We start from the raw sequence: 26283 nt of genomic DNA on the forward strand, positions 1-26283 counted from the left end.
ATTTGGAGACTCTTGGAGACCGTCTTGGGGTGAAGGGTGACATTGCGGAGGAGATCGTCTGGGAGTCAGGCGTGGTGTGGGTGTGCATGCAGGCAAGTGCTCTGCAGAGAAGGGGGAGAGAGCAGCCACCGCCTGCCTTGGAAGCCGTTTGTTCACGTGTGCATTTCCAGCGTGCCCTCTTCCTTCTTCCCCACATCCTGAAGGCATCCGGGGATTCAGAGCCTGGGAGGACCTTGGGCAGGCAGGACATGCAGCAACCCTATGGACTGTGGTGAGCCTGGAGTTGCCTGGGTTTTGTTGGTTGTTGTACCCACAGCATGAATGTACATGTGTGCGGTGTCCGTGTCAGGGAGGTACGGGGACTAATGAGGAGCCTTTCTCTCTTTTTTTTTTTTTTTCCTTTTTAAATTTCTCCACACGGTTTCCATGATAGCTTAGGCTCTTGCTTATTTCCTCCAGGCAAGTAATTTCTGATCTATATGATGACTTGGGGGTGGTGAGGAAGCCTAACTGTTTGTTAGATTTATAATCCCTAGTATTAAACTGATTTGATTTTAATAAAAGGCAAAATGTTAGCAAGACTCCTGCTACATATTTCATTCGTCTTCTGGTTTCCCACTGTCATATCCCTCACCTCTTCAGTCCATTTTCCTTGGTTGGCATCTCTTTGAATGATATTAGGGCTGTTTACAGCAAGGCCACGTAATTTATTCGTACATGGAACACTATGTATGCTCTCTTTAGGTATATATGAAATATTCATTTACTTAATGCACAAGGTTATTATGAAATCCGAGTGAGCTGAGTCACTAGCTTTTCCTGTTTGTCGGCTGGAAAAAAGCTTTCAGTTGCAGAAGGCTGCTCATTTTCAATTCCTTCTGTTGTCTTGGGATGCCGATACGCATTTTGAGTATATGGTGATTTACAGTTTTCAGTTAAGTTTATTTGCAAACATCTGAACACCTGTAAATTATCATTGCTGACATAAACGATGGCAGCAACTGTGTCATTTGAATTTGATTTTATATGGATTAGTGAATCCAGTAAAATTCTACTACTGATCATTAAATGTAGGAAAGAAATATAAAATTCAGTATTATTATAATTTTCAACATAGATTAATATAAACCAGTCTCAACAAGCCCATACATGAGCTAGTTTGTATTTCTAAGAAATGTACTATGGTTGATTGGTTTTCACTGTCTAAAAACATTCACGCTCAGGTTTTCCAATGTTGTTTTAATTGGCTCCATTTGAGCATAAAAACTGGAACAAAATGTCATTGTATCTACCAGGCACCTCGGAGTGTAAGATTACTGCAAGCTGCTCCAGCAAGGAGATAAGAGGCACGAGAGACACAAACTTGATTACTTCACGGTCACTAATTGCACTCCATGATACCTCGTTGCATGAAGAAAATATTCTTGATTTATCAGTCTTTCAGTTTCATCATATTCACTTGGGAACTGTGGTTTTCAAAGTTAAACACAATACACATAATCTGATTTAAAGGAAAACACTATATGAGTAATGGTGGGTTGTACTGTTTTTCCCAGTCACTTGGTATAGAAAATTTGTTAATGTTTAGTAAAGTAGGTGCCAATTCCACTTCTAAATATCAAAGGTAAATTTATCAGAAGGTAATCTGACAAAAAAAATTATTGAGCTTTTCTGTGTATGATTTTAATTCAGTTAATTCTGATGGATTATTCAGACCTGAAGAAACTCCATTGTACAGAAACATACTCTGAAATTCGTACAACTTTTTAATGAGAGGGTTATGGATTGCATTTATGTATTGCTTTTGAGTTGGGCTTCAATTTTCCCCTCCTGTATTCTCCTATGATCGTTTAAGTTGTTATTTTGGATGGAGACATTTTTCCAAATGTTTTAATGCTGAGGCCAACATTCAAGCCAATTTTATGTCAAGTTAAGTTTGAACTTTAGATAGGATTGTATTTTCTGGAATTGAAGAAATTATTGAGCTATTTACTGTGTGTCAGTCAGCATGCTTAATATATGGATTTAGATTAACAAGATCCACAGGAAAATTAGTTGTATAGATACAGAATTTTATCATTCAAAATCTTGGCAATCCCAGTTATTTTTGTGTTTATGATAGTGCTGCCGAGTCCTGTTCTTCCCACCCAGTCCCATGTTAGCTGCAAGCACACTCCCTACCCTGCTGTTTGTAGCACCAGAAGTGAAGAGGATCCGCAGGATTTAACCCTCTTTTGGCAGGTCTTTTCTTACACCTGGGTAAGTGGATAGGCAACAGATTCAGAGTTTCTCCATGCCCTACAGACTCTTTCCATTGCTGGAAAGGTGAAGGATCTTTCTGTGGTTGTTCTCTGCTCTGAAGCCACCTGGCTCCTTGTAGACTCCTCAAATCGTTGGGTGAGAGAGAGAAATGTGCAACAAAACCACTCTTTTTTTCTTTTTCCTGAGTCTTCCTTATTCTCAAACCTAGATAACTCCTAGTGCCTCCTTTTCTTTCTCTCTCTCCCCCCCCCCCCCTTTTTTTTCTGGCAAAAGAAAAACCAAGACCCAAACACTTAACTTTCCCAAGCAGCACTGTGTTTTACTCTGAATTGCAGCTATAAATCTTCCAGAATTACTGCTTAAGGTCACTTTGCTGGCAAAGTTTTATAAGCAATAGCAAAGGCATTTGGGTTGCTTCTCTGCAGTCTTTGCTTAAATTCAGCTCCTGCTTGGAAAATGATTTAGTGCAACTGGTTTGACGCTGTTTGGTGTGTTTGCTTTTATCGAACCTCTAGACTGGGCAGAAGCTGATGGCATAAGTTACAATGAAATCTTTCTTTTAAGTAGTCAGTGAGCAAATGTGTTTTTCAAGCCCCTACTGTTATTCCACAGAATACACTGTGAACTACATCTTAATTTTGTATGAAAGCTCTTTTTATCTGCAGAGAGGGACTGCTGCTGGTGTTCCAAGAAATCAGCTTTTAAATGAGAAACCCAGTAGACTTGGCTGTAAAAAAAAAAAAAGAAGAAGAAAACTTTTCTTCTCTGTCTGATATGGGTTAAGAGAAGTTGAAGGTAAAAGCTACACTTTGTCACCATCCAGAATTGAGCAAAAGCTGGTGCTAAGAGAGGAGAGGAGGGAGTCGATGCATATAAGCAGAAGCTCATTTTACATCCCGAGAACAACTGCCCTTCGAGTTTCCTGATAGATAACATCACTCAGCTGCTTTAGCTGGTTGTTTCGGTATCTCTACCGAAACATATTGATTCATGAAAGAAATAAAATAATTTCTGGAAATTCTAAAAAAACATTCCTGCCTTTCTTCTCGCTCCTAGCCAAGATATTCTGGCTTTGTAGGTAGTTATGAAATGCCGTTCCTGTAAGACACATTTCAGTCTCATTTCGGCCCTATTTATGCAATTTGTTGTATGAGAATGGACTCCTGTACCCATAAAAACAATCTTCAATGCTCGTTTTGATCCCGAGATGCCCATCTGTGTACATAACTTGTTACAAGATTTAGTCCAAAATGCTCTTTATCCCAGATATTTGGCAAAAACACTATTAGTGAAGGTATGCACCTGTAGAGATTTATTGGCACTTGTTAACTGTTACAACTGCTGTATGGTTTTGCTGTTTGTGAATAATACATTCCTACTGCCAATAAAAATCTTTTTATGTTGCAAGTGGAAAGGAAAAATCTTATAGATGTGCTTGAATACCAATACTGGGCTTTGCTGCTTGGTAGGTAGCATATTGTGTTTAAAGACCTAGGAATTAGCACCCCATGAATTAATGTCTCCACCAGACAACTACTTGCCTGGCAATGCAGTTGCACCATACCAGGCTGAAAGTTGTAGTCTGCTACAATTACCGGTTAATTTGGGGAAGAATCTGGGTTTTTTTCCTTTTTTGCCTTGTGAAGGGCTGAACAAAAGGGATTCTGCTGAGCTGAGTAGGTGTGCTCAGGAGGCTGTTTACATTTCTTGATATTAGCCTTTGAAATGATAATTAAATATCATTGGCAAAAATAAACCTCAAATCTACTTATATTTTGCATGATGACTTTCATCAGCTGCCAGGTAACGATGAGGGAATGTGCTCTGTGAAGGAAGGTGGAGGAGGACCTGGCTGTGGTTTGGAAGGCTTTGACAGAAACAGGACACTTCCAGGGGTGATTTTTGTTCCGTCCTGGGTAGATACAGTTTAAAAAAAAAATAAATAAAATTCCAAGGTGTGCTTTGCTGTCCACACCAGGTCCTTTGGGATCCACAGGCCTTGTGAGCTGGCTGAATAAGAGTCAACAGCAGAGTGTTTTGGTAGAAGATGCCTAAGGAAGTATCTGGTTCACAGTAGTCCAGTAAGGCTGGACTCTGCCGTCCAAGCTCAGTGGGACTGAAGCGTGGTCCTCTGACAAGTGTCAGTTTTGAGCTGTTCATTCACTTCTTTGATGAAGAATTGCCACTCCTATAGCAGAGCAGTGCAGGGACAGCAAGGACGTGCAGCTTGGGGTGGCTTTGTCCTAAACTCTTGCGGATCAATGTGGGAGAGCACATCTGTCAGAGCTCCCAGTAGAGAAGTTTCCTCTGCAAGAGTATTTACCCCTTGCCGTGTTGCTGCAGAAGTGAGTGATGTTGGAGATTGGTACTTCTTTTTTTCCTGTTGCCAGTGCTAAGATTTCGAGGAGTATGAGGCTAGCCCATGAAGTTAAAGTATTTTAGAAATTTTGAGGGAAGGGATTGCGTCTCTCCTTTTCTTGGCCTTTTGGGATTCTTGTTTTGAGGTTTGCATTGTGAAATGGTCAATGATAAAAACTTCTTGCTGAGTTTCACTTGTAACTGTGTGTCTCTGGCCACCAGAATAAATTGAGACTGGCCAGATTTCTTAGCTGATCAGTCCCGCCATGCCAATGATTTTATGTAGTAAATATTACCTGGGCAAAACCAAGTAGGGTTGTGTTCCATCATTAAAATCAGAGAAACTTTTTCACAAAGCAAAAATTTTGAAGTCATTTTCATCTTTCATGCTTGCACTTTCTTACCTTTGAAGGACAAGATGACCAACAGTCACCTTGGGGAAAGCCCCTAGATAGGATTTCTTAAATGTGTCATTTCATAATGTGAACTGTCTCTAATGTATGTATTTGTGCATATTTCACAGCACATTTGGGTTACCTTATGCTATTCTTCTAAATATGTATATCATTAATAGATATATAATGATCGAGAGATATATATCACTTTATGTATGTTTAACACTGCTGGGGGTCACAAAAGCTATACAGGTGTCTCGATAAAGACATTCTTTGGAGCTGAATAACTTTGTTAACATTTTGTCAAAATCCCTCATGCCAAAACAGTCTAACCATATATTTGTCAAATCCCCTTCACAGAATGTCAGAACAGAATTGTGATTCTCAAAACATTCTGGTTTAACAAGTTAGGACATTGTTAGACTTCTGTTGTCTTTTACTCTGTTAACACATTTCTTCTCCTGTTGCAAAAATAAATCATTTCTTCTTTTGTTATAACAATCTGTCAAGTTCCCAAACAGGGAGTCCTTTCAAGAACACGGTTCCTTTTTTCTGACACTGCTGCAGTATGAGCATCTTTAGGTGGTCAGCAGCTCCAGAAGCAGGAACTTTAAGGAGGATATACAGGAGCAATACTGTAAGAAGTGACATACCAGACACTGGCAAATGTGTCACACAGGCAGATGTAAGATTGATGTCCACATCCAATTATCTACGTGTAAATGTAAGACCATTCGATAAATGAAGGCTTTCCTTGAATTTGCAACATTGCATCCCTTCTTTGCAATAAACTGTTGTAGGATTTTAAACATAAGCAAAAAAATTATTGCATTAAGAATAATGGGAACTCACAAAAATGGGTTTATAGTGAAAAGCGCCAAATGCTGATGGAGCATTTTTACATGAAGAAAAGCAAAAAATTGCATCTCCTGTGTGAAGTCAGGAAGAAAAAAGGGAAGACAGGAGGAGGATGAACACCTTCTACTGATTCAAGAGGAGATGATGAGCAGAGCTGTTACTTTTGCTAAACTTTTCATACAAACTCCTAAACAAGTGTAATTTTTTTTCAGTATTTTAACACTTAGATTGCAATTTAGGTAAAATTTTCTCTTGTTCCTCCCCCAAATGACCCCAGGAAAATATGATCCTTCCTTCTCTTGGCTTAGTAAGGTGAAAGGAGATTGATTGCTTCAGTGGGTCTCCACATGTGTCTTTGAACAGGTCTTTTCTTCTGTGGAATTTTATGCCGGTCCTGTTGAATCTTTTCAGCAATGTTATCTTCCAGAAGCTGGAATGTATGTAACAGAGTAAGTCCACGTTCAGAAGGTGTTACAGCACATTTAGTTCATGGCCACAAAACTACATAGTAGAAGTCTTGTGAAAGCAGCAGTATTGTTTTGGGGTTCTGTCCACTAAACCGTATTTTGGCCTTAAAATCCAATGTGTTTAATATTTTTTATGATTAGTTTAAAGCTGTGGCTTTGAAGAAGACTGATTTAATTTGTTGGGGTCCTCGGGCATTTTGTGCTACAAACATTGTTGCAGGCTTGAAGCATGGTGTAAATGTTGTCTTCACAGGTGTCCTGGGGCTTCTCATCGAAGGGTTGCTCTGGAGAGAAGGAAAATGAGCAAGCTGCAAGCAGAAGCAGAGGGGGAGAGCGGTCCCGGTGGGACGGAGCAGCCTAGCAGTTTATCTCCAGACGCAGATCAGGGAGTAGTGCCAGCCGAGCAGAGCTTCACCTCGCCCGCCCTTCCCGCGTGGACAGACGAGCCCGGCATCGACAGTCTGCCTTTTGAGGAGAGCACAGTAGCAGACAGTATGTCATCACTTATCTTCTCAAGTCTCTTTTATCAGATGTGGAAACATTTGTGGTGTCAGAGCTTGTCTCTTACCAACTGTGAATGCACATCTTCAACTTCTGTGCTCTTTTCTTTTGCAATTCCTGGAGAAATATTAGTGGGTTTCGGTTATATGCAAGTATACAACTGGGATAAGGTCACAGTTAGGAAGGAAAAAATCTCAGAGTGTGTGCCAGATACCATGGTGCTGTATCATCATTTATCATATCATGGTGCAGTAGTTCATGTTAATCTACTAGTAGCACTGGCCTTGCAGCGAGTTGGAAGGGGTGTATGTTCTGTAAAATTACAAAAGTTGTTTTCTAAGGTGAGATTTCTTTTCCCTTCTTCCCCCTTCCCCCCCCCCCGGATCAGCAGCCTTCCCACACACGGAGTGCTGTCCTGCTCGAGTGAAAAGGCAGCTGAGTAACTCCTGCATCCATCTGCACCGAACGAGCAGTAACGTCTCTAGCATCTGGGATTTTAGAGAGGAAGCGCTGAGCCTTACCACAGAGGAAGGTGGTCCTGTCCCCTTCCTTCTCCTCTGTATTTGCCATCCTTTAGCATCCCCCTTTTTCCTCTTTAGTTGTCTCCATGTTTGCTTCAGAAATGGGCTCCTTCTCTTGACCCGGTAACTAAATAGCACCTCCTAGTGCAGTTGTGAGACCTGATGCAGCTGATGAAGAGGCATGACCAACAGAGGCAGGGGTAATGCCTAAAACACATTTTTATTATCATCACCAAATATGAATACACAAGTGACCCAATTGGAAATGAAGTGTATGAAATTTATTATAAAGCACAGGATCCAAAGGGTTCAGAATATCCTTTTCCAATCCAAATGACCCCATTTCAGGAAGCATGGATGCTACTAAGTTGTTAGAGGGCTGTTTCTAACAAGCTAGGTGTTCCAACAAGTAGTGGAACTAATCCAATTGCACTTGTTTAGTTTGTTGTTAAACCGTTGTTGTGTGTCCTGTCTACATTGTCCTTTGGTGATCTGCTTTACTGAAAGTGAATGAAGTAGGAAGGATATTAATAATCATCTTTCTTTTTAAAAATAATTGGCAGCAAATCAACAGCCACCTACCTTGCCTGAAGGAGAGATCACTACTATTGAAATTCATCGGTCCAATCCTTATATTGAATTGGGAATTAGCATAGTGGGTGGCAATGAAACGCCTTTGATCAACATTGTCATTCAGGAGGTTTATCGAGATGGGATCATTGCCAGAGATGGAAGACTTCTTGCTGGAGACCAAATACTTCAAGTATGGAACCTAATTACCCATTCTGTCTGCTTGCTTTCCATTCACTCCTTGCAAAACTGCCTTTTAAATGAGATGGAGATTTTCCTTGTTGGACTATGTTGTGTAAATGTTAGCTTTGCAATTACCGGTTGGAAGGCAAATGAATATGCAGAGCAGAGCCTGTTGTTCTAGTAGTTTTGGCTATCATGCTTTATGTTGTTTGTCGGACCAGTCCCTGGAATTATTTTTCCTCCTTAGCATCTCTTATCAATGTTTAAAATACAAGTTTATTTTTCTTTTTTTAAATGTTGTGGGACTTGGTCTTTATTTCAGCTTTATGTATACTTTCCAAAGGAACCCAAGGTTACTTCTGGATAACAAGTTGGCATAATTTGTCCTATGTAAAAAGCAATTTGTGGATTGTAAGGCTGACTCCATATAAACTGTTATTTTAATCTGGCTTCACTGTTACCTTCCAATAGCCTAGACAGTTGTCGTGGTTTAACCCCAGTCGGCAACTAAGCACCACGCAGCCACTCGCTAACCCTCCCTGCCGGTGGGATAGGGGAGAGAATCTGAAGACCAAAAGTAAGAAAACTCGTGGGTTGAGATAAGAAGAGTTTAATAATTGAAATAAAATAAAGATAATAATAATAATAGTAATACATTATAATGAAAAGGAAAACAACGAGAGAGAGAGGGGAATGAAACCCAGGAAAACCAAGTGATGCAACCGCTCACCACCCGCTGACCAACGCCCATCCCGTCCCCAAGCAGTGATTGCTGCTCCGCGGCCAACTCCCCCCAGTTTATATACTGAGCATGATGCCATATGGTATGGAATAGCCCTTTGGCCACTTTGGGTCAGATGTCCTGGCTGTGCTCCCTCCCAGCTTCTTGTGCATCTCCTCGCTGGCAGAGCATGGGAAGCTGAAAAGTCCTTGACTAGTGTAAGCACTCCTTGGAAACAACTAAAACATCAGCATGTTATCACATTATTCTCATGCTAAATCCAAAACACAGCACTATACCAGCTACTAGAAAGAAAATTAACTTTATCCCAGCCAAAACCAGGACAGCAGTTGACCCGCATCTTTCAGTATGTGTAAAAGAGTCAGTGATATTCTTCACTGGCATGATTTGAAGCAAGGTGCTCTAAATATTTTTTTAAAAAAATAAATAAACAATTAATATTTAAGTTGGTTATGATAGAGCGTGTATTTTTGTTACCGTTTTAAGTAATTAGCCACAGACAGTGTAAAAAGATCAAACTATTATTTTGGAGTTTTAATTTTATAGTAGGGGAAGGGGTTGTTTATGGGACTCTTAAGAATGGCACTAACAGAGTTCTACATAAACAAGACAGTCCTCCAGCGTTCTTCTATTTTTAATCATTTCACCTGAAACAAAGATTTTACCATTATTTCAGAATTACTTCAGTAACAGTGTTTGCTTTTGATCTGATAGCCTCAGGTCAGTCCAAAATTAGCATCAGCCTTTTTCATTTCACTTTTTTGAAATCAAGCTGATAGAAGTAGCTTAAATGCTGTAGTTACACTTGGAATAAAATTAGTTTCCACTTCAGAAGGCACTTTTGAGAAATGTGCCTTTTCCTTTCTTGGAGTGTTAGCAGAGCGGCTGGCCAAGAAAGTAACCCAAGAGGTTTCCAGAATGTTGCCTTTTTAACAAGCAGTTGCAGGCACTGATTGAATGCTGCCTAATTTATTTCAATACTCAAGGGCTCTCCTTAGTTGCCAGAGTAGGGAGCTTGAGCTCCAGTGAAGCTTTGGAAATCCTTGCTGTTTGGGCAGGTGTCAATTGTAGTTTCCAAGGCCGTAAGTGGCAATAAATTGACTATAAATAGGATTTATAAACTGCAGTGAGTCTTCATTACCAATGTGCTGGCACTTGGGCTGTCAGATGCTAGGGGGGTGTCCATCAGAGTCCTTCTGTCATGCCGAGGGAGAGGTGCAGGAGGTAAAAGCCAGACTTTTTGGAAGGTACAATATCTTTATTGCTTTGAATTTACCTGTGCAGGTGCTGAGCTGTTGTATTAAAATGACCCGTCTCAGTCTCGGCCAGCTGTAATTAAGTGCAGAGTTAGATGCAGCTCAGCGTGCACGCTTCAGTCAGATATTTCTGAAAACGTCTTCAAAGGCTTTTATGAGCAGTAAAGGACTAAAAGAAAGCCAGAAAGGACTGTGAGGTGCAACTCAGCATTTTCTTGCCCAGTCAAACAAGAAGTATTACCCTTTCAAGATCTGAGGGAACAGCATTTAGTAACAGCTACATAAAAGCATGTGTTGTCTGCAAGGTATAGATAGGTGCCTAACATTTTCAAAGTGCTCTACAAATTTTCCCTTTTTTGTGCTGGACTGTGACTGTAATTCATGTAAAACATGTCCTAATGAGAATCTCTTTCCCCAAGAAATGCTAAGGCTGTTTTATTCTGAAATTGTGAACTGCCTTGTAGAAAGAAGAATTACATTTTATTGCATATATTCTTCTGTGCCCTTTGAATGCTTTCATATTTTATGTATTTACTTTCGCTAGCAACAGCTAAAAATAAAACTAGATTTAATTTAAAGGCTCTGACGGATGAGCCCTAGTGGGTTTTGCTGGTGGCAGCTCTAAATGTTATTTCTCCTAGCTATGCCTCCCTTCTCTCTGCCCAAGGTTACAGCCTGTTTCGGGGCAGTAGCAGACCAGGGCACAGCTGTGGTTCGGTGTCTGAGCTTGCGGTGCAGCCGGGAGCGGCGGCTTTGTACTGGGCATCGGGCTGGAGGATGGAGGTGGCTCAGGGAGGGCTACCTCCCGCTTCGCTGCTGGAGCGGCAGCCTCTCGCAGGGGTAGGGTACCGGTGGGTATGGCTACCCCTTCACCCTGCTGAAACCACCGTGGCCAGATTGTTTGGCATTGGCCTTTTGGAGCCCCTCAACTCAGATGCGTGATATAAACGTGGGGGCTGTTGTACATAGATTTCTGGGTCTTTTCTCTTCCTATTTTTTTAAAGTGTTAATATCGCTATTAGATGGTGGGAAGCTGCAAGTTTATATTTTTACTTACTTAGGTTGCAATGGGGACCCTTAAAAGGCTTAGGTAAGACAGGTCAGTATAGTCCGTTTGGTGTTAGTTTCTATCTGCTGAAATTATGGGGCATGGGTTCCTCCATCAGGGCACAATAGTACGTGCTGAAGATGAAGTTTTAGTGTTAACTTTGAACCCCTTCTTACAGAACAAGGCAAATACAGCTTTTGTGCTGGTTTTTGTGGTGCTCTTGTTTTCTGCCCAATCTCATTGCACTGTCAATTTTTATCTTAACTTTATAGTGCAAGAAATGACCAAAGATTACTGATCTTTGTATCAGTGGGCCACATAAAAACCACAATTCTTATTTATAGGGAGGGAAAGTTTAATCTGTTTTTCATTTACAACTGAATTTTGAGTGATACAGGTTATAAGTCTGAAACTCTGACCTAGTTGAAGTTGGTGGAAGATCTCCTAAGTTCATGCTAAGACCTGAGAACTAGTACAACCACCTTTTTCTACTGTTTTTAGGAACAAATTTCATTATTCTGGATTTCGAAGGTTTTTTTAATTTTTCACATCATGGAAGTACTGCATATTGTTAGACATAAGCTTTCTTCAGACATTTGAATATATTCTTTTTATAGCTATTATTTTATAGTTTTAAGTGATGCTGGGCTTGACACTGAAAGCACATGCAAAGTTCTTGTCCTGGAGAACAAACGATGTGAAGATCTAAGGAAGACAACTGTAGGAGACCAGGAGAACAAAAACCCTTGACCATGATGACAGAGGGTGTTCACCGTTAGAGAGATGTTGTCACCTTTGTGGGAAATGGCCTCAAGTTCTGCCAGGGGAGGTTTAGATTGGATATTAGGAAAAATTTATTCACTAAAAGGGTTGTCAAGCATTGGAACAGGCCACCCAGGGAAGTGGTTGAGTCACCATCCCTGAGGTATTCAAAAGACCTGTAGATGTGGTGCTTAGGGACATGGTATAGTGGTGGACTTGGGAGTGCTAGGTTAATCGTTGGACTCGATGATCTTAAGGGTCTTATCCAACCTAAAAATAGGTTTGTAGATTGAACAGCCAAAGTGGGTTTGCACGAGAGGATGGAAGGATGAAAGAGGAAGCCTCGTAGGGTCAGATGCGTAGGTTGTTCCAAGGCTGGTTTTGCAGTGAGCTCTGAATTTAGTTTGGAAAGGACTTTATTTCCATAACCAGGAACAATTAAACACATGAAAATATCATTCTGATTTTTTTTTGTTGTTTTGCAGGTCAATAGCTTTGACATAAGCAACGTGTCTCACAACCACGCTCGAGCTGTGCTTTCCCAGCCTTGCTCGGTGCTGCACCTCACCGTGCTGAGAGAGAGGCGGTTCGGCAGCCGCACACACAACCACGCGGACACCACCAGCTCCTTGCGGGAAGACAGCTTTCAAGTGACGCTGCATAAACGCGACTCCAGCGAGCAGCTTGGCATTAAACTTGTACGCAGAACAGACGAGCCGGGAGTTTTCATTCTCGACCTTTTGGAAGGGGGGTTGGCTGCTCAAGACGGCAGGCTCTGCAGCAACGACCGTGTACTTGCAATCAATGGACATGACTTGAAGCACGGGACACCTGAGCTTGCTGCTCAGGTTATACAGGTAATTTGCATTCCCTACCTGAGTCCTTAGCTCAGCTTTATTTCTTGGGCAAAGCCTGGGGTAGAGTCTGTCCCGGACAAAACAGCTTGTGTAACGCCTAAAAGCCTACAGCGATGCAATTTGCTGTGATTTATGTTCTGGAAATAATAGTGCAAAACAAGGTCTGCTTTGGCACCTAGCAGATGAACTTCACCTCCTCAAAAGTGAAAAGTGCATAAGTTTTCCCTGGTATACAGCCTGAAGGTTAGAAGACTGCTCATGTGAGCAAGGAGAGTACCATGTAGCCTATTGCTTAGCAGAAAAAAAATGAGGATTATTATTATATTTATATATGTACTGTAGTTTTAATCTCTCAGTAAGCTCTATAAAAGTGGACTTTGTTTTGTATTGATTTGCCTGTGCATGGAATTGGGGTTAAAACAGGAAAGTGATTTGTCAGACTTCATAGAGGCAACAGGTAGCAGCTGGGAAGAAAAAAAATAGGTCTTCCATGAGTCCTGTACAGTAAAACTCATTTTCTGAGTGTTCAGGAAAGGGCTATTCCAAATAACTGGCTCTGCTCTGGACACAAATATTACCCAAAGCTCGATGCAGTCTGACATATGACCATTCCCTGTTCCCACAGAAAAACCTTTAGTCCGTGCCTTTCCCAGTCTGTAAGGAAACAGCTGCAGCACATTGCTGCTTCCTGCTGACTGGATGTTGGTGAAAATTGCCTTTTCTTAGGGAAGTTGGAATAGACCAGTAGTAGGTTCTTGCAGGCCAGCGCAGTCGTCTTTGCTTAACCCAGTACCACGTAGAGAGCTGCAATACAAATGAGTAGTAAATATTTGTTTCAGGTATCATTTTAAGAGCTTCCACGGCAGTTAAAGGAAAATAACAATGATCTTGGGAATTATAATTTCAGTTTCCCAGTTTTTGGATACAGTGAAGTGGCCAGAGTTTTACCCTGGGTAACTTCTATCTGTTGAGGTATATTTTTGCGGCAATGGAAAGAGTTGATGTTTCATTTAACATCTGGTATCCGAGTTTCCTAATATTCCCCAATATCCAGAATTTGATGGTCTGTTCATATATACCATCTTTCTTGGAAGTCTTTTTGGGAAATACCAGAGGTGTGCAGAGCTTTTGACCAAAATCTTGCAGACCCTGGAGCCATCACGTGGGCATTTCTTTTTTTTATTGCTACATGTTACTGAAGGTCGCAGAGGGTGCAAATGGAATTGGGTGATTTTTAATGTTTGAAGCTTCATAACACAAAGTGAGAAACAGTCCTTTTGGCAGAGGATTTCCAGCTGATACAGATGTAACACCAGGGGAAGAGCAGGAGTGTTAATATCCCCTCTGTTCTGGGGGCAATTGCAGCAAGAAGCAAGTAAGGGACTGTGCAGTCTAAGAAGTTTTTGGCACCCCCAGGAACTGGAAAACAAATTCTGCTGTCGTCTTGTTTCGTATTTCATCATACGTTTTCCTCCCCCTCTGCTAATAATCAATATCCTATCAACTTCATTAGTTTGTTTTATATATTCAACAGGCTAGTGGGGAGAGAGTAAATTTGATCATCTCTAGACCCCTGAAGTCACAGACGGTCAGTATTATCCGAGACACGGGGACTCACAACAGCAACTCACACCAACACCAGTCCCAGCAGCTGTTTCACAGCAGACCCAACTCACATAAGGTTGGTGTTTCTCTTTCTAAGAGGTATAAGTACAGTTTTAGTCTTGTGATGGTCTAAGTGTGTAGCAAGGCAAGATTGGAAGAAGGGGTTATATCTTCTCTTTTACTTACTTTTTTTTTTTTTAAAAAGACAGCTTCCAAGTACTCAAGTCCTGCATTATGTCTGGAGTGGAACAAAAGATATGCAACAGCTTTTCAATACGTTTTAGATTTGCTGACTGCAATGAAAGCAGCAAGTTCTCTGAGCTCATACAGCTGTAGTTGTTAGACCTTGTCTAAAACAGTGGCTTGTGTTACTGCTGCATGGGAGAGCCGTCATTCAAGAATGTTATTTTTTGTTGCTGCTGTGCTGGCTGCAACCAGCAAGGACAGGAGATGTGGTGCACACCATCCAGCATATAAAGAGCGTGTTGGAGGGATGTGTCATCTCCTCCATGAGCCAGCAGTGCTGGCTGCAAGACTGCTAAGTTGTGTAGGGTCAAGCTGGGAGAGAAAGGCAGAATGAAGAGACTTTCATGAAGCTAGTGTCAAATTATCCAGAAGACCTGCAGAAATAAAGCCTGTGCTTGTTTCTTGTAGTTAGAAAAATATGACTTCTCACTGTTGACAAGTTGATTTTGTGAAATAATTGTCATGTTGACCATGTCAACCAAGCCACCTTTCGTCCTGTCCTGTCCTGTCCTGTCCAAGCCTCCATTCCTCCTGTCCGGATGTCTGTTGCCATCACTGTTTAACATCATACTTCTGTTGGGAGGGTTTACATGTGTTGATAGTATTTTCTTCTAAAAGTTTGGGTAATTTCAGAAAAGAACAAGTGAGGCTCTAGGAAGCTTGTTTTCCTCCTGAATACAGTTAGTGGCTGTTAGTACTTGCCACAACATTAGGCCATATCAACACAATGATTACAGCTGATCTATATCAGAGCTTGAACCCACTTTCCATCTGACAGCATGGGTTGTGTTCATATCACAGTTCCAAAGTTGATCTGTTGGCTGGGCTGATTTTCCTCATGTATCAATGCCACCCGTGGGCTCTTTCAAAGTGGGAAGTCCCATGTAACCACAAGTGGATATTTCCCATGTTTCATACCATTTATCTTTGTCTCTCTTTCATTAACCTACAGTTGGCTTAGAAGTCTTGTGGCTTAAAAAATGTTTATATAATTGTATGGCACCAGCCAGTTAGTCCTAAAGCCTGAAGACTTAAGGAGCTGTCTTTATAAGCTATGATGTGTATACATATAGCTACATATGTGATTAACATGTATATGTGAGGAGCAGAGTGAGTCAGAAGGAGCGTGTGGCATTGGAAGTCGGAGAAAGCAATGTTGCCATTTTCTAAGAGAAGGCAGGGGAATAAATAAGTATTTGTAGTTGGAAGAATCTCCCAGGTTATTTCTTCTGTTATTTTGGATTCCTTGCAAATATTCTATTGATTTAAGATGCTAGTATAGGTATATGTGCCGTGGTTTGAATGTATCACTAAATACCCTGAAGAGGAAGAGCTTCAGCAAATAAAATATACTTTGATTCAGGTTTTGATCCTTTTGATGGGGCAAAACTAAATACGGGCTAAACTTTATAATTCAGGTGTTAGAAAATGAAATACAGGATCTCTTCTTGCTTCAAGTTTGGGTTTTCGTTGTAATCGTTAAGGAGTCTGCACAAGGCACCCATTACCAGCCTATAGCATCGATTGACCTTAGTTACTTTGTGCTCTGGGAGATTCTACATACCAGCTGTGAAAGAAAACATGATGTATTAAGGGCTTTAAATGGTCTCTTTTTGTCAGTGTGAAAACACATGCGTGTTTATTTCTTAGGAGCTTCTTTGTAGTTCTGGGCCATATTCTACTGACAAATGAGGTAATGCTGATGTTCTCCAAGACATCAAAAGATTTGTTTCTGGTTTGTGTCCACTCTTTTGACCATATGGTTTTGTAGTGCAGTCCTAAAATTTACCCTATTCCAGTGTATTATGCTAAGAAAAACTGGAGTGAGATTTTCAAGATGGGCCTTTATAAACTTTCTATATTTGAGTGTCTACATTAGTACCTTTTTGGGGGTTTGTTTTCTGGCCTGGAGGAAATCCAGCCAAAGCTGATTTGCACTACTTAGTCCTTTTAAGCTATTCTGTTAAAGTGCCAAAGTATAGCTTTGGGGTGTATTTAGTTGTGGTTTGTTCTGTTTTTTTTTTTAAGTTTTAACAATGTTATTTATCCTTGTCAAACAGGATCTCTCCCAGTGTGTTACATGCCAAGAAAAGCACATTACTGTGAAAAAAGAGCCACATGAATCTCTGGGAATGACAGTGGCAGGAGGCAGAGGCAGCAAAAGTGGCGAACTGCCCATCTTCGTGACAAGTGTACAGCCTCATGGGTGTTTGGCAAGAGACGGCAGGATTAAACGAGGTGGGGCTTGGCTTTCCTGGTGGCACGGGTGGCTTCTGATTGCTGTTTGATGAGTACATTCTCTGGAGTCAGGTGGTGTCAAAAAGTCTTTTCACAGATGTAGGGAAGCACTGATGGATGCTTCTCTTCATGTTTCAATAATGGAAATAGAGTATTTAGTATTGCCCTTCCACCTTTTCTAGGAAAGGGATGTTTAGGGAATGATAGCAGGGGAAGCGGATAAGGCCAGGAAATGTCAGGTTAAATTCTTTAAAGCTGACACTAATCCCCTGAGCTGAGAGGGTCTGGTGCGATGCTTTGTACTGCAATGCACGCATCCTGTTTTTGTGTTTAATTTGGTGGGCTGGGCCCCATCTCTGTCCGAGGAATCTCTGCTCCTCAGTATAATATCTGAACAGCAGAGTTGCTCTGATGGCAGGCCACAGCTCACCCATGCTAAGTTTACCCCCAAAGCTATGTCAGTGTTGACCCTAGTTCCTGAATGCTTTCTTATCCTCTGGGACAGCTTGGGTTTGCCGATCTTCAGGGGTGCTACAGCACCCAGCCTTGTTCCTCAGCTTTGCAGAAGGGAACCGGGAGGTGGAGGTTAGACTTGGTGTAGGTGAAGGCAGTCCTACCTGATCGATAGCAAAGCATTTGATGATTAAAACATATTGTGTTGTATGTGAAACAAAGACTGCCTATGGGATCTCTGTGATTCAGAGTTCAAAGAATTACAGACTGTTTTAGGAAAGAAATTTAGGAAAAAAACTTCACAGATTGCAAATTTAAAAAGTGTGGGAGCATCCTTATACGCTTCTGAGAGAGGGAGATTTACACCCACATACCAACAAGTATACTTTATTGTTCTGTACTACTATGAAAAACACACTTCATAGAAGAATCACAATTGCAGTTTCATTGTGTAACATTAAAGTAGCCACAGCAGTGACAAAAGTGATTTAAAGTGAAGCTGCACCTCAACTTTAGCTTTCCCTGGGAGGAAAAAGCTTTTAAAAAATTACTCTCATTCCAAATGTGACCCAGGTGTTCGCATGTTTGCTTTGGTTTTTCTGACTTTCATCAGTAAGTGAGACACTGTGTGAAAGAGGAGACTGTCACTGCTTGGACAGTAAATAACATTCTTGTTTTCATCCTGAGGCCTTTTAAAAATATTCTGAAATAAAATAAAAATTGTGGCAATTTTTTTAGTGGCTTTGACTCTTTCCAGATTATCTCTGTAGAAATGCTCTTTCTTTCTTCTAATGAACTGGGTTTTGTACCAACCTTTCCAGTAGTTTTTGAATTCCATTTTGTTCTCCTGAGTAACAGGTTAGAAAAAGCAGACGACCTAAAACACTCTGTGGAGCCTCACTTATCTACAACAGTTGGTTACTTTGTGGTGCCTGTATTGTTCCTTCCATCGTTCTTCCTTCCCTTTTAAAGTTAGGGTGGACCTAAGATCCACTACTGGAAACAATGATGTAGTGGCATCTGCAATAGCAGTTGCAGCCGAGATGGTGAGGTGCTTAGGTAATTTCTGTCTCAAATTTTCAGGGCAATGTACCATAGAAGCCACAGGATTTGATGTGTTACGTGGAAATAAATGATACTGATCCAGCTTAATAGTTCAGTACATTAAAGTTTCAAACTGACAGTATAAGGCTTCAGAGCTATTCACATTCCCAGGCTGTTAGTTCAGACTGTCTCAGCTCCAAAAAATACAGTATTAAATGAAACCGTGGTGCGGGAGGCTCTGTCGGTAGGAACGACTGACAGACTGATGTGTTCTCACTTGCACCTTTGAACAGGTGATGTGCTGCTGAACATCAACGGCATCGATTTGACTAACCTAAGTCACAGCGAGGCAGTGGCCATGCTGAAAGCTAGTGCTGCCTCTTCGGTAGTCGCCCTGAAAGCCCTGGAAGTCCAGATTGTAGAAGAACAGCCCCAGGCTAATGAAGAACAATTGAGTACCATCAGTGAAAATGAATACGATGCCAGTTGGTCACCGTCATGGGTCATGTGGCTGGGACTTCCAAGGTATGGGATTAATTGATAAAGTAATTAGTTACCTGTTTTAAGCTAAGTCTGAGAGAGGTTGAGACCTCTCTTTGTCTCAGGGACCTCTCTGAGACAAAAGCAGAGACCTTATTAGTTGCAGCACACCTGCCCTTATTTCTGCCTGACCGAGCACCTCAGCTATATTCAGTTGGCAGGGTGCTTGGGAAGACGACGGTGAACAGGAGCAATGTTTTCTTAGGAGACTGGAAGATGAATAGACTTGGTTTGTCCCTTCACAAACGGTAGTAACTACCTACCTGGATTCTTCTCATTGAACACAAGTTATCTTTTCTATTGCTTAACCGTATCATAACCTCTGTAGAATATCTGAAACCAGAGAGATTATTAATAAAAACACAAAGGATTTACCCACGTGTCTCTTTGCTAATCCACTACCTAAATTTACGAGGCCAAATATACAACTTTAGAATATTGGATCAGACTTGCCATTCTCGCAGACTCCTGACACAGGTCTCTTGCACACATGCAAGCCCATAGTTACAAATCCTCATGTGTTTCTTTCAAGAACCCACTACTATCTCTGCCAAACACAAAAACTCCCCAAGATTTGCAGCAAGCTCCCTCTCCTTGACTAATCTGCAGTCTGCTGGACATCACGGTGTTTCATTTTTACTCTGCTGTTTTTCACTCTCTTGTGGCTACAGCTATAAGCTCATTCTGGCATTGCTTGCTATCAAGAAGAGCTTCCCACTACAGCGAATAGTGTTATTAACTTCAGTCAGGGCATGCAGGTTAATTCATCTCCCTCTGATAGAGTTACCAGGCTCAGGTCTGTAGTTTAAACATAAAACCCCAACAAGAACCAGGCGTATTGGTAGCAGAACTGCAGTTGAAGATAACAGAACCATGCGTTGACCCTCCAAAGATTTCACACTTTTTAAGTTAATTTTCTGAGTTTTACTATCAATTAATTTCTCTTCCATTCAAGTATTAATTAGTTACCTAGTCTCAATAAACAGCTCTCAGTTTTGGTAAATGTACTTCCTTTCCATGCTTCAGCAGTGGTTTATTGCTTATATACTACAGATGCCCACGTGTGGCTGCTAAAGTTACTCTATGCATTGTGCTGCTATTCTTTAAAGGAGTGTTGTACATCAGTGAAGAACTTGGCGTCTTTTTTACCCAAAAGTTAATTTCTATGTTGTGGGTGTTTTTTAATTACAGTCATTGCCAAATTCATTGGTGAGAATTAGTTTTCACTGGGGAAGATAACATGTACCAGTACAGTTAATGAAGCATGATCTGGATTATTTATATTCTGTGTAATAAAATGGTTAATCATTTATATTTTCATTACTGGTGATGCATCAGTTCAGAGGTAGAGAAGATGATGCATGGATTTTTTAGATCTTTACTTAAAGTAGAAAAAGCCTAAACTGGCTGGGGGTGGAAGAAAAATGCGCTGCATTTTTGATTTGCAAACTAAACACATTGGGTATCCATTTTCCACCCACGTTCTTGCCACCTATGAAAACCCTAAAATGCCATTCTATTACTGTCAGTTTACAGAGTTAACTGTGTTTAAGTAATTATTCTAGCACTGCATTATTTCTTTTAAAACACTTTTCTGTCTCAAGATTGTGGGGTTTTTTGGTAATCGGTTTGAATATTGCAAAATTACTCTGTTTGGGAACAGAAGTCTAATCACCACACTTATCACAGTGGTAACGATGAGACAGCAGGTGTTGTGCCTACTGTAAAAATATCTATATGTGGTATACACGGCTTTCTCTCTTGCTATCCTGTGCTTCCATTCCACAGCTGCCTACATAGCTGCCATGACGTAGTACTGCGGCGGAGCAATTTAGGGAGCTGGGGTTTCAGCATTGTCGGTGGCTACGAGGAGAACCACACGAACCAGCCTTTCTTCATTAAAACAATTGTTCTTGGAACTCCCGCGTACTTTGATGGAAGATTAAAGTAAGCTAAAATAACAGTAATAATAATTTACACTTTTAAATAGTTACGTGCTGGTGCAACTAATTGCTTCATGAAGTACACGTAGCATCTTGTGCTGGGGCAGGTCATGCAGCCCAGTAGTGCTTTGCCTCCCTGATGAGTGTGATGCAGGGAAGTATGGGGTGTTTCTGCTGTGGAAACGGCATCTGTCAGAGGTGGTGCTTGTGCTGACACCTCTGCCATCTCCCGTCCTCCTCCTCAGCTGCAGTGCCGATGTCACCTGCTGTCTCCGTCTCCCTGTTGAACTCTTCTTTAGGCCAAGAGATGGTGCAAAATGTGTATGTGCAGAAGTGGCTAGTTCATAACATTTTTGTCTTCCTAGAGAACAGCTAAAAAATTAGAACTTACTTCTGTAAAATGTGGAAAACTGCTTTATCCTTTCATATAGCCTTCTGAAGCCACTGCTGGAAACTCTGGTGCTGAAGGTGGGTGCTGCTGCTTTAATGGAAGGGCAAGAAAGTAGATGAAAAAGATCTCTGAAAAGATCGTTAAGGAACCAAGTCCCCCATGCCAGTGCCCTGAGAGTCATTAGTCGGCAGGAAAGACACCGATAAATGAGGCAAGTTCAGCGAAGGCCCCTGAGATGGTGGGAGCTGGAGCACTTGCCCTGCGAGGAGAGGGTTTCACGGGCATCTAACAGCTCCTTCCAGTACCTGCAAGGAGATTATCAAGAAGACAGAGCCCGGGCTTTTCACAGTGGTGCAGGGCGAGAGGACAAGAGACAACAGGCACGAGTTGAACAAAAGAGGTTGAGACTGATTATAAGGAGAAACTATTTCCCTGTGAGGACGGTCAGGCAGTGGCACAAGTTGCGTGGTCTCTGCCCTTGGGGGTTTCTGAGACCTGACTGGATAAAGCCCTGAGAGACCAGGTCAGATCTCACAGCTGACCTTGCTTTGAGCCCGAGATGGGCCTAGAGACCTCCTGAGGTCCCTTCTGACCTTAAAGATTATATGATTCTACTTACATGTTATGTTTGGATGCAACCCCCAGGTCTAGTATCCATATATGCATCTTAGCCTCGTTTAGGATTAGTTCAGAACTAGGATTTACAATTCCTATTAAAGGTTCTCTTGTTCATAAACTGATTTTTTGTGAAGGTGGCAGTAAAGAATATGCAACTAGAAGTTTTATGGCATGATTTTTACATGTAGATTTACTTACAAAGCAACTTAAGAAAAAAATGTACTTATGCCTAGAGCCTTGCCAGTAATTGATTTTTCAGTTCAATGACTAAGCAAATAAATGAAAAAATAGCTTGGCTGAACACAAAATTACATTTTTTGGCCAGCTATGAAACAGTTTGGATTAAATGAAAGATTTCAGTTCAACCCAAAGTGAATAATTTCAGATTGGGGAATTAATAACTAGAAGTCTTCAAATGGAAATTCAAGCATCATTCCTAAGAAGAGGGGAAGAGTGGCTGTGGTCACACTTATCCCCTTGTAAGGACTGGAAAAGATGGTCTTGTGTGATATTGTGATATAGTACCCTCTGTTCAATGTACTGTCTCACTGAGAATATGAACTTAGAAATGGGCCATCAACAAGGGAGAGCTCCTTAGAACCTGCACCATGAGTTATCCTGGGGCAGGTCTTTTTGAAGCTGTTCTGTTTTGTTTAAATTATCTATATGTTTTGTTAGGCTAGAGAGGAAGGGGGAAAATAACTTCACAGTTCAATAGTTAAGACAGTTTTCTGCCTACGTTATCTGTCTGGTGTCGTTTTATAGAAGGTGAAATGATTTCAGCAGAAAGGCTGGGTGAGTGAGACCCCACTCAGTGAACTGTAGCATTGTGGTTTGGGTGATGGGGTACCTTGGTTCAGGCAGAGAAAGGCTTTTGAATGCACATTTGACCGGTGTTGGTCGCACCGGCTCTTCTTCCTCTGCTCTGTCCTAGTGGAGGGCACCAGGAGAGCTCAGGAGAGCATCGTTTGCCATCCATTTTGGTGCCCCCAGTAGCTGGGAGGATTGGTTTCAGGAAGAGTCCAGAGTCGTGTTCGACTGCTCTGGGGGATGCCAAACAGACACTCAAGTCACAGAAAAGAGATGCCTGGAGATGGAGCATGCTCAACGTAGGAAGAACTTAGGTGCTTTTTTGAAGTTTCTCTTGAGCTTGTAAAAACTGAAATTTAACCCTTTGAGGTCAATTTTCTCAAGGCTGGCAAACAGCACCCTCCCAAATTTCTATTCCCTGCTTCAAAACACAGAGATGCTACAGCTTCTCAGCTGAACCATCTGCTGAGGGAGATTACAAGCCAAATGGTTACATTTGACAAAATCGTAAGCCACTGAAAACAAGGTTCTCGGTTGGAATGCGGTTGGTAACCATAAGGATCTTTACTTACACCTCCTACAGTAAAGGCATGTTTGGTGTAAATGTGTTATAATCCATACAAACAAACAGAAATGCGTCTGTCGTGCACATGCTATCTCGTTATCTTCTCTTGACTCCATTAGATCTTTCCAACTCTCTCCTGACATTTCCCTACAGGTCAGCTCTTAATGCAGAACTACCTTTGTATTAGAACTGAATCGCAGTGATTTGGGAATTTCCCAGATGAGTTTCAGTAGTAAAACAGGCTTAAAATTGAGCCCTTTGGGATTTTTTTAGCTACACTTCTAACCTGATGGAAACCTATCAGCCCAGAGGTGAAGTGCTGTTTGTTGGTGTGTACTAGTTACTGCAGAGCAGTAATCGTCATTTGTTTTTTTTTCTTCTTGTGTTTTTAGGTGTGGTGATATGATTGTTGCTGTAAATGGACTATCCACAGTTGGAATGAGTCATTCTGCACTCGTTCCCATGCTGAAGGAGCAGAGGAACAAAGTAACTTTAACCGTGATTTGCTGGCCTGGAAGCCTCATATAGATTTGTGAATCACTTCTGTTCAAGCAGCTTCTTTTTCTAGATAGCTGGCAGAAAAATCTCCTCTATCTTTTTTTCCCTATTGATACAGCTGGTTATAAGCAGGGCCAAAACTGCTGCATTTTCTTTTTTTATGGGCCTCTCAGACTCACTCTATGTATCTTTCCATCCTGAAATAGCCATTTCTGTTTGCTATATCCATTGCTGACGCAAATGCAAATATACATGAGCTCACAGAGAAGCTCCCACTCCGATATGGCTGACATTGAGCTTTCCCCGTCAGGCTTGTAGAATCAGCAGAAGAACTTAGTGGTTCTTTGGGTTTCTCTGCACAGTCTTCAAGTTATATGTGATATATAAATGTAATAGCCATGTGCCCGTTCTTCCCCGCGACGAGAACGTGTATCAGTACCGCAGTGACACATCTATCTGCTGCTATGAATCAAAATCTGTTTCCAAAGGTATGTCTTTTCATTTCGTAAGCCTTTCTATTTTTGATTCAATATTTCAGACTGATTCAAGAAATCCATCTTAGTCCTCCGAAATTACTTGGTCCCCCAAATTTTTCTTGCAGGGCATCAGTGTTCGTAGAAAAGTAGGACAAAAGCCTGATATTACTGGAATTTTTATAAAGTGCAATAATTGGACTCTTTGTTAGGAAACTTTAATATATTACAGAGTTTGTATCCTATGACAAGAAATATGGAAGTAATTACTGTTGCAATGCTGGCGAGAATACACATGCCCGAGGTCGCCTTTGAGTGAATGGCTTGCAGTATTAGACTTTACTTCACAAATGAATGTTTTGCTATGTCAGAGAATTTTGATGAACGTTTTTACAAAGATCATTTTTACCGTTTCTATTGTAGTTGTCAGCTCTCTTTATTCATGTGTGGAAACAATACTTTGACTTGTACTTTTTAAATGAGAGAATTATTTCCAGGAAAAAAAGCAAGCTATTAAGAAACCATACGTTACGGTTTACAGGTGAGCAGGCTGGAAGGAAGGCTCTTTGAATTCAAGTCCAAGTGCAAAGTAAGCTGCGAAGTTCACTCTTATTCTGTCACCTCCTGACAAATGTGCAAATGCCTTGATATCAAATGCTGAAACGATCTCTCTTGTATTTCAGGATATTTTTTTTTTTCCTTTAGAGAGCACCTGCTATTAAGTTGTCAGTAAGAGTAATAGTATTTATCTTGGATTGTATTTAGTATTTTTACAAACCAACCTGTAACTTCTAGACTTTGCCTTTCCAGGCTAAGCACCCATTTGTTTAAGAAAAGAGGGGTGGAGCGCAGAAAGAAATGTGCTGACCTGGAGCAAACCCTGTGTGTTGTCAGTGTTCTGCATATTTGAAAAAGAGCTTCATTTATAAACCAGGTTCCCAACCTGAACTGATTTTATGAATGACCTCTGTATTGTATTGTTAATTACCAGAGAATGTATTTGAGAATCACAGCATATTTCAATTGTGAAGCATGAATTTTATTTTCAAACCAAGCCGGTATAATATCGGGGCATATTATCGCATGTCATTAATTCCAGTAATTCCAGTAGCTTTGTTTTCAAAATAAATAAAGTTACTCTTTTGCAAAAAAAATTGTAAAAATCTCATATGAATGGTTTTATTCCTCTCCATAATGTATGCTATCAATTTAATTTCATAATATTAAAATACAAAAGAATGTCCTCTACAGTATATTACTGTACTGAGAATCTTTGTTTCTGAAGCAAACACCAAACTTATTTGATACTCTGATTTGAGAACAAGTTCCTCACATCCCCAGATGCTGTTTAACTGTATACTTTGCTCTTAATGCAGATTTTTTTTGTAAAGTAAATCTTAGTGTAGATTTTAGGGAAGATTTTGACATACGTACTAGATTTAATGTTTTTTATTTTAAAAGCCACACTTTTCATTCAAAACTCTACAAAAATCAGATTTTTAGATTTTTTTTTTCTTTTATATGTGTATGTAACAAAAGCATGGGTTAGCTTAAACTGTGCGGTTTTGTTTCCATGTGCTGTAGCTTTTGATCAGAATGTCTAGCGATAAAACCTTTCTGAATTAGTTCCCTTCCTGAATCATTTTTCCCCTTTCTCTTGTAGCTGCATAGCTGGGTTTGGTTTTCTGTGCCTTCTGTTTTAAATTATTTCGAGATTTCCCCCCCCCCCCCCAGATATTGCTATCTAATTGTATGGTATTAATGAAGGATGAATGAAAATAAAAGTTCATTCTACTCATTGTCATAACTCAAAGTATTGTCTCGCTCTTTGCAAAACATGTGGGTAGTTCAATGCAGACTCAGTTTAAAGATACTTCTTTTCTGCTGTGATTTATCATAAATTACAGTTAGTGAATGTACCAAAAGAGCCTGAGGGCATGGTCGTCCCACCCGGGTAACATACCAGCTGTTTAACCAGTAATTCCAGCACTGAGAAGTGTTTCTAAAGCAGAGGTAAGATCTGTGCCTTACGGTACTTTGCTGCAAGCAGTGTTTCCTCTTTTCCCCTCAACGCCAGCT

At 40.9% G+C, this 26283-nt stretch overlaps 1 protein-coding gene across 13 annotated transcripts in view; it reads left to right on the plus strand.

Moving 5' to 3' along the window:
* The window catches only part of LNX2 (ligand of numb-protein X 2), a 62431-nt gene extending 36466 nt beyond the window's left edge, over positions 1-25965 (plus strand). For 11 of the 13 annotated variants that reach the window (XM_072850428.1, XM_072850426.1, XM_072850425.1 and 8 more), the window contains 8 exons: positions 6594-6832; positions 7926-8125; positions 12409-12780; positions 14315-14461; positions 16692-16869; positions 18660-18891; positions 20695-20853; positions 23626-25965. In XM_072850428.1, the coding sequence (XP_072706529.1) occupies positions 6594-6832; positions 7926-8125; positions 12409-12780; positions 14315-14461; positions 16692-16869; positions 18660-18891; positions 20695-20853; positions 23626-23761 (1663 nt within the window). In that variant the 3' untranslated portion in view covers positions 23762-25965. Of the gene's footprint in view, positions 1-6226; positions 6323-6593; positions 6833-7925; positions 8126-12408; positions 12781-14314; positions 14462-16691; positions 16870-18659; positions 18892-20694; positions 20854-23625 lie in introns of those variants that run through there. The other 2 variants (XR_012040452.1, XM_072850437.1) reach the window with 2 other exon arrangements.
* Positions 25966-26283: the final 318 nt, after the last annotated feature.

Source organism: Ciconia boyciana, chromosome 1, assembly GCF_034638445.1.
Source record: "Ciconia boyciana chromosome 1, ASM3463844v1, whole genome shotgun sequence".
Classification (NCBI taxonomy): domain Eukaryota; kingdom Metazoa; phylum Chordata; class Aves; order Ciconiiformes; family Ciconiidae; genus Ciconia; species Ciconia boyciana.